Below are 9,112 nucleotides of genomic sequence, written 5' to 3'. Positions count from 1 at the left end.
AAACAAACGTGCTCCACAGAACGCTTTCTCAGACAATTAACTGCTCCACAAAACGAAACGATAGAGAGAGAAAGACAGAGAGGGAGAGAGAGGGAGAGAGAGGGAGAGAGAGCGAGAGAGAGCGAGAGAGAGAGAGAGAGAGAGAGAGAGAGAGAGAGAGAGAGAGAGAGAGAGAGAGAGAGAGAGAGAGAGAGAGAGAGAGAGAGAGAGAGAGAGAGAGAGAGAGAGAGGAGCGGGAGAGTCTATTAGGATGGTCTATTAGAATTTTATTCCACGAGTGCAGCAAGTGGCTACGGATAGACTTGACGTAAAGTTGTTTGTTTATTTATCTTGTTATATGATTTTTCACAATTGGTGTGGAGGAGGAAGAGTCATCCGAACGTTTAACAATTGTGATAATATATTTGTGTATAATGGTAGAATAACATACAACAAGCAATAAAACAAATGTCGCAAGGAGAAGTCCAATGCATTGGCTAAACTTTAAAGCCAGGAGTTTTTATTGCCATTGTAGGGCAGCATTGCCCCCCAATACTACTAAAGCACATGTAGTATAGCTCCTCAAGGTGTCAAAAAGAGGGGGGTCGTGGCCGTCTTGCTGAGATGGGTGGGGGATGGGGGCTGAATGGTTGTGAGAGTAGAATGAAGTAGCCTACATGTTGATCCCATTGGTAACTGCAGAGCAAGATCTGTTTATGTTGCTAAAAGACAAATGCTGCATACTTAGCTTTCAGCATTTTACAGTTCCGATTTTTTGCCGATGACCACAATTGTTAAACATTCGGGTGACTCTTTATTCTACACGGTTTACACAGAAAACGATTGACATAATCTGAAAATTCCCACCACAACTCCTTATACACAGTTAATCGAGGTTAGCCCACCTGGACAACTCACAAGATCATCTTTCACTTTCTCGAATGAAGTTAGGGCTTCTAGGACTTATAACTATGTTTCCTGACGCGTCCTACCCCACACCAATTGTGAACAATCATATATAACACGACAAATAAGGAAACCACTCTATCAAAAGTCTATCCGTGGAATAGCATTCTTCTTCAATGACACTTTCTTTGGGTTCTTTGGGTCAACAGCCTTTACAGCTTTTAGGAATGATGCAGTCGTCCTTATCAAAATGAGCACTGCAGACACGGTGATCCTTCTGCATCAGCATCTCGATTGGCGTCTCAATGTCCATGTTTAAAACAATAAGCCAGTGGTCTACCAGAGATCGTTAATTGTACCGCGATGGCAGTCTATGGAAAGTTTCTGGGGTGTAGCTTTTCAATTGTTTTCACACCATGCTTCAACTCGGTATCACGTGATTTCGTGCTCATGCTCACAAACGTTAATCTATTGAATCGTGTCCCAGAGCACGATTGTCCGACTTTTCCGTGCTTTTTGATTAAGTTTTGATCAAAAAACTTGGGTACATAAAGCACTTAAAATACGTGTATCATTAAAAAAATCTCTCCAAAATAGTGTTAAAGTCCGTGTTTTCTAACACCATTCGGCGATGACGTCACGTTGGGGAGACGTGGTGGAAGGTAGCCCCAGCCTAGTACTAGAACTATGGTGTCTAAGAGGTGGCAAGAACCACATATAACATGTATGATGGCCCACAGCAGTATAATTTCGAACCTGTCAGACGTGAGAGAGCGAATGAGGAATTGCCGAGAACTGATGGTGGTCAAAGCCAATTAAATGCATGGTCAGAGGAGAATGAGTGGAGAGTTGCTATCATTTAGCAACGCAGCAACGAGCGCTGGAGCTAGTCAATGAACAGCAGTGCATACAATAACGACACTTTTAGTAATTTTTACTGTCAGTGAATAGCACCGAGTGAATTCCACGTTTTCTTGATATCTAGTGACAGCGATTATGTCGTAAGTACCGGTAGGTAACTTAGCCTATCGGACACGCAATCAGTGCACTTGCAAACGAGTATAACCGATTGTGGTGTGACATTTTTTAACCATCAATCTACCGCAAATACGACCAGACAGATGTACATTGAACACAGTGTTGGGTGTTGATTTGAGTGTATTTAGTGTTGAGTGTTAGGTGTTGTGCTGCAGGTGGACGCGGTGCTGGTGAAGGACGTCAAAGATCTCCAAAGAGACCGATGGTAAGAACCAGTTTGACCAGTTAAAACTAGTTACACCAGTTCCGGTTAGAACCAGTTAGAACCAGCTAGAACTTGTTACACCAGATCCATTTAGAACCAGGAAGAACTAGTTACATCAGATCTAGTTAGAATTAGTGAGAACCAGTCAGATCCAGATATAATCAGTCATACCAGATCCAGTTAAATCAGAACCAGTTAGAACCAGTGCAACCAGTGGGACCAGTGCAACCAGTGAGACCTGTGAGAACAATGAGACCTGTCTGGGGCCACTGAGACCAGTGAGACCTGTCTGTGACCAGTGGGACCAGTGAGACCTGTCTGTGACCAGTGTGACCAGTGAGACCTGTCTGTGACCAGTGGGACCAGTGAACCCTGTCTGTGACCAGTGAGACCACTGAGACCAGTGAGACCTGTCTGTGACCAGTGAGACCACTGAGACCAGTGAGACCTGTCTGTGACCAGTGGGACCACTGAGACCAGTGAGACCTGTCTGTGACCAGTGAGACCTGTCTGTGACCAGTGGGACCACTGTGACCAGTGAGACCTGTCTGTGACCAGTGAGACCAGTGAGACCTTTCTGTGACCGCTGAGACCAGTGAGACCTGTCTGTGTCCAGGCTGCTGGAGCAGGAGCTGCAGGTGTTGCGGCTGGCCGTCCAATCAGAGCAGGGAATTCTGGAGGACAGGTGCTCGGAGATGGAGGTCACTATGGAAACGCTGAGGCAGCACAACGACCAGCTGCAGAGGATGCTCTCCCAGGTGAGCTGACCTCTGACCTGACCCTAGGTCAGAGGTGAGCTGACCTCTGACCTGGTGAACGCTGTCAACAACAAGACTAGCAACTAACACCTACTCCTCCCCCCTCTCCTCCTGTCTCCTATCTCCTCCCCTCTCCTCCTCCCCTCCTCTCCTCTCCTCCTCTCTCCCCCTCTCTCCTCCCATTTCCCTCGTCTTGTCTCCTTTCTCCTCTTCTCTCTTTTTTCATCACCTCTCTTCTGCTCTCCTCTCCTCTCCTCTCTCCTCTAATCTCTCCTCTCCTCTCCTCTCTTCTCCTATCCTCTCCTCTCTCCTCTAATCTCTCCTCTCCTCTCTTCTCCTATCCTCTCCTCTCTTATCTCCTCTCCGCTCTCCTCATCTCCTTTCCTCTCTTCTCTTCTCTTCTCCTCCACAGACTCTAAAGAATCCTTACCAGCCAGAAACAGCAGCCCAACACAGAGGAGAGGAGGAAGAGGAGGAGGAGGAGGTGGCAGTGGAGGTGGAAGAGGAAGAGGAGGAGGAGGAGGAGGAGGAGGAGGAGGAGGAGGAGGAGGAGGAAAGAGGAGAGGAGGAGGAGGTGGAGGAGGAGGAAAGAGAAGAGGAGGAGGAAGAGAAGGATGAAAGAGAAGAGGTGTTGAGAGGAGAGGAGGAAACAGAGAGGCAGGAGACTGACTTTCACTCTCCCAGCAGGCAATGGGGTGTGACATCACCGCCGGCCTCCTCCTCTGAGGAGGAGCCCAGAGGCCATCCAATGAGAATGCTGGACCTTGTGAAAGAGGAGGAGTTTGAGACGTACTCCCTCCTGAGTGGGCCAATCAGAGAGCTGTATGCTGAAACAGAGCATCAGGGGACATGTAGTCAAGAAGAGGAGGCGGAGCTTCTGCTGTCGGAGCTCGTTAATAGGACGAAGTCTGCCCTCTGTCAGAAAGAACAAACACCCATAGACAAACACCATCACGAACACACACACCCCGACACACACCATCACGAGCAAACACACTCCGACACACACCATTATGAACACACACACTCCGACACACACCTTTATGAACCCACACAACCCGACACACACCATTATGAACACACACACCGGTTCAGGGGAGGAGGGCTCCATAACGCGACCGCAGAGAACGTGCCAGGTGAGCTCATCAGGGTTTACACACACACACACACACACACATGTGCATACACACAGACGTGCATGCACACGTGCATGCACACACACACACACACACACACACACACACACACACACACACACACACACACGCACTCTTGCAAGCACACACACAGACAGACGGGCGGGCGGACGGACGGACGGACGGACGGACAGACGCACACACAGACACAGACAGACGCCCTGGGGAGTCTGTCCGGGCGACGCGCCTTTAGGGCAGAGAGGTGAACAGGGAAACAAACCTGATGACGATGATGTTGATGATGACTATGGTTTCCTGTCCCTCCAGGTGCAGTGATGAAGATGAGGCTGCTGGAGGCCGCTGAGAGGGTCCACCACTCTTTAGCATCCCTAGTAACCCTGGTTACACAAGCACCCCAAATCTAGCGTCTCACACACACACTAAGAATCCCATATAAACACACACATTCTGAGACACATACACACACTAAGACACAAACGCGCACGCACACACACGTAGACTGAGATACACACACTCTGAGACCTACACACACACAGAGACACACACCGACACACACGCACACACACTCTGAGACACACATCCTGAGACAAAACACAAACAATCTGAGACACACAAACACATAACCTGAGACGTTTACATGACACTCAAGAAAGTGATATCAAATAAAAAAGTACTGATAAGAAAAAGGCCTCTTTTACGGTCATTTACAAGGTGGTGAATGATACACCCCATAATAATATCATCTTTGATATCAGGGGGGTTTTGATTAATGTCATGTTATATATAATATATATTATTATTTTTTTTATTTATCTTTTTAATATTTTTAATTTATGATATATTATTATATTACATAATATAATGTGATACTATTATATATTATATCCCATAATATAATGTCATAGCATATTATATTATAATTCATTATATTATATTATATAATTAAGCAATAGATCACGCAAGGCTGTGGTATGTGCTCATTATACCACTGTTAAGGGGCGTTGTCCGGCCCCAACGCGCAGCGGAGGGCCGGCGACCCCCTAATGAGCACATGCCACTGACTGAAGTGATCTATTGCTTTTATACAACGGTTACTGTTATGGCGAAACGAAAGTCATAGACACACTACACATTACATTTACATTACGCTATATAAATTTCATTTATTATTATTATTATTATTATTACATTTAAAAAGAAACCAAGAAAGTCAAAGTAGCCGTTTTATTAAAGACTACCAAAAAGTAGTCCCTCCTGGCTGCCGCTATGCATCGACGGTCGCTATGCAACACACTTTAGCGTCCCTCCGAGAGAAGGCTCCGATAGAGCGGTTCGCCGGCAATTTATCCTATGGAGCAGTTCACTCGCCGATTTTAGGCTTCAGTGAAAATAGTAAAAAACTAGTAAAAATACGGTTGTATTCTTTGGCACTTTCCACTTCAAGGCGCGGAGTGATACTTTCACATTATGATTGGGCGTCATAGCAGTTATGTATACGCTCATTATACAACAGTTAGGAACCAATCAGATCGCTGGATTCAGGCCCCCCGTTGTATAATGTAGCAATATTATAATACATTATCTTATAATATGTTATACTATATATATAGTATAATATATTGTATTAGTATAATATAATACAATTATTATTTTATAACGTCTATTAGTTGCAGCAGGGACATACATTTTATCTATACAATATAAAGTAATATAATATATAATATATTAATATATAATATAAAGTAATATACTATAATATAATATAAAGTAAAATGATAATATAACATATAGGGCCCTATTTTAACGGTCTGAAACGCAAGTGGGAAGCGCAAAGCGCAAGTAGCTTTGTGGGCGGTTCTACGGCGCTATCGCTATTTTACAGGCGGATAAATGACGCTTGCGCCGCGGCGCAAGTGTCAAAAGGGTTGGTCTGAAGCAGCCTAATTACCCGTAGGTGTGGTTTGGGCGTAACGTGCAACAAACCAATGAGAGTGCCAGCTCCCATCCCCTTTAAGAGCCATGAGCGCATTTGAATCGGACGAGTTGATATTTTGACAGCGCGTCTGCAGTCTCCGAGAATTTCAAACTGCAAATGGCTTAGTTTATTGCCAAATAATATGGCCTAATTCACACATGGAATATACTGAGTCCTCAAATAAATTTCGGCAAAGAAAACGTATGATAGGCTATAACATATGATATGCGGTAACTGTGGTTCTATTTAATGATATACGCAATACATTATAAACATTGTTTCTTATCAGTATTGTATGATATCCTAATATGCATGTGTCCCCGCGGTAATAGACATTGCCATTGATTGTATTATGCGTTACGTGTTTAGTTTGCCCAAGTGAAGGAGTTCAAGTACCTCGGGGTCTTGTTCGCGAGTGAGGGAACTATGGAGCGTGAGATTGGCCGGAGAATCGGAGCAGCGGGGGCGGTATTGCGTTTGCTTTACCGCACCGTTGTTACGAAAAGAGAGCTGAGCCGCAAGGCAAAGCTCTCGATCTACCGGTCGATCTTCGTTCCTATCCTCACCTATGGTCATGAGGGTTGTGTGATGACCGAAAGGACGAGATCGCGGGTACAAGCGGCTGAGATGAGTTTTCTCAGAAGGGTGGCTGGCGTCTCCCTTAGGGATAGGGTGAGAAGCTCAGCCATCCGTGAGGAACTCGGATTAGAGCCGCTGCTCCTTTACTTAGAAAGGAGTCAGCTGAGGTGGTTCGGGCATCTGGTAAGGATAAGAAATACCATGCAAATTAAATTTAAATGAAGTGAAATTTCGAGGTTGGAAACTGGGCGCCTTACAGAGCACACACGCGCGCCCGCATTCATTCATTCTTTTTAACACTCACTCGCGGTAAAACAATGTTTTTCACGATCAAATAGGCCTACTCATCAATCCTAAAAGTTATGGGCATGTAGGCCTACACGATGTCTGTGTCAAGAAAATATGTGTTTGCTGTACGGTGTTTGCAGATGCATTGATTTAAAAGTACAACTTATTACCGCTGCATCAGCTGTTCTTTCCCAAATAATTTACCAAGAATGTGCGGCTGCTAGGTAGATGAGAGAAGCAAAGTGTATGCGCGAGGTGCACAAGCAATCCGTATGCATCGCATGCGCATGTATGCATGCGCCCTTAAAATAGCGTCTGAACAACGCGCCACTGACTTTAAACCAGGTATTTCCTGGTCAGTAGCGCAATGGTATTCAGAGACGGCAAAATACCGTTTGCGCCAGAACACGCCTCCTCCTTCCGCCGAACCGCCCCTTGCGGCGCATGATCAATCCCTAATTTACCGGCGAGTGGCGCTGGTGGGAAAAGAACGCTCTGCGCCAGTTGTAAACTAGCAACGACACATGCGCCAGTGACTAAGTCACTTGCGCCGGATGCAAGATAGGGCCCATAGTAATATATAATATAAAGTTATATATAATATATATTAATATTTAATCGAAAGTAATATAATATAAAGTAATATATAATATAAAGTAATATAATATATAGTAATTTATAAAATGAAGTCATATGCTATAATATAATATAAAGTAATATAATGTATAGTAATTTATAAAATAAAGTCATATGCTATAATATAATATAAAGTAATATAATAGTAATCTATAATATAAAGTAATATACGGTAATATATAGTAACATATAATATAAAGTAATATACTGTAATATAATATAAAGTAAAATAATATAACATATAGTAATATATAATAACCGTACGGAATTCTTGCCAAACCGTACGGATTCCGTGCGGTTTTGCACTTTTACCGCGCCATTCTAGGTCCGGATTGTGGCCTTCTTGGCTTTCCATAGGCTCTGGCCGGTGTGAAACCAACCGGTTCTTAACTGGGGTAAGGCTGGAACCAGTTTGGAACTGGCCCTAGCACCAGCCCGGAACTGGCTCTCGGTTCTTTTTGGTGTGAAAGCGGCACTTGATGCCCCTTTCACACCGCCGCAAAATCGGGGCCGGTTCCGGGCCAGTTCGGAGCTAGGGCCAGGGCTTTGGTTTCACACCGCCAAAGAACCGGCTCCGGCCCCTAAAAACCGGTTCAACTCTGGCCCCACTTTAGAGCTGGGCGAAAACTAGAACCGCTTTTACGCCGGGGGCAGGGGGCGGAGTTATCCGTACCTTCATAAACAGGAAGACCGGCATAAACAATGGACGTGAAACCGTGTATGGTTCTTTTTTGTTTTTTCTGATTTTGTTTTAAATCGGAATATTCAAAGAACGAACCATACACGGATTGAATCGAAGACGAAATTGTTGTTGTTGTGTTTGAAACTGGCGCGAGGGTTCTTCTGCGCGCCTAACCTGACGCTTGATCATTGTGTGGTGGTTCAACGCGTCAACGCGCCAACGCAGCTAGATGATTCCATGTCCATGCAAGTGAACGGAGCGTTCCCTCTTCGTCATAACTATCAAACCAAACATCCTTCACATTCACCGAGCGAACATTATGAAAGTAAAATGCACATTTCTCGCTAAAAATATTTCCATAAACGCATTTAATGGCGTAACTATGTTACTATTTCCACCCAGAATAAAGAAAGATGTCGGCCGTATGCTTCTGTCCAAGCTCACTAGCGGAGACGTTTGTAGTGACGTCATGACGTTGCTCACGCCGGCTCCATGGCTGGCTCTGGCCGGTGTGAAACCAACCGGTTCTTAACTGGGGTAAGGCTGGAACCAGTTTGGAACTGGCCCTAGCACCAGCCCGGAACTGGCTCTCGGTTCTTTTTGGTGTGAAAGCGGCATCACGGTTCCGTTCCGACATTGTTCGATATCCGTGTTTATGTTCCGCTCTCCTCCCGAAACGTCAGGATCCACCTGACATCTACAAAACGCCCCCTGCGTGACGTCAGGTCTAGCTGACATCAACGACACGATCCCTACTTGATGTCAGGTCTAGCTGACATCAACGACACGCCCCCTACATGACGTCAGGTCTAGGTGACATCAACGACACGCCCCCTACGTGATGTCAGGTCCTAGCTGGCATCAACGACACGCCCCCTACGAAGTAGAAAAGAGTGTTTGTCCAATCTG

At 45.2% G+C, this 9,112-nt stretch overlaps 1 protein-coding gene across 1 annotated transcript; it reads left to right on the top strand.

Moving 5' to 3' along the window:
- Positions 1–3,480: 3,480 nt before the first annotated feature.
- On the top strand, positions 3,481–4,711 carry LOC130406162 (selenoprotein P-like). Its single transcript, XM_056611583.1, has 2 exons — positions 3,481–4,022; positions 4,350–4,711. Exons 1-2 carry the CDS (start codon positions 3,635–3,637, stop codon positions 4,445–4,447), a joined length of 486 nt encoding a protein of 161 aa, XP_056467558.1. The 5' UTR covers positions 3,481–3,634; the 3' UTR covers positions 4,448–4,711.
- The last annotated feature ends 4,401 nt before the right edge of the window (positions 4,712–9,112 follow it).

Source organism: Gadus chalcogrammus, chromosome 16 (genome assembly GCF_026213295.1).
Source record: "Gadus chalcogrammus isolate NIFS_2021 chromosome 16, NIFS_Gcha_1.0, whole genome shotgun sequence".
Taxonomy (NCBI): Eukaryota; Metazoa; Chordata; class Actinopteri; order Gadiformes; family Gadidae; genus Gadus; species Gadus chalcogrammus.
Note: the sequence above shows the minus strand (reverse complement) of the source record. Positions and strands in the feature narration are given on the sequence as shown.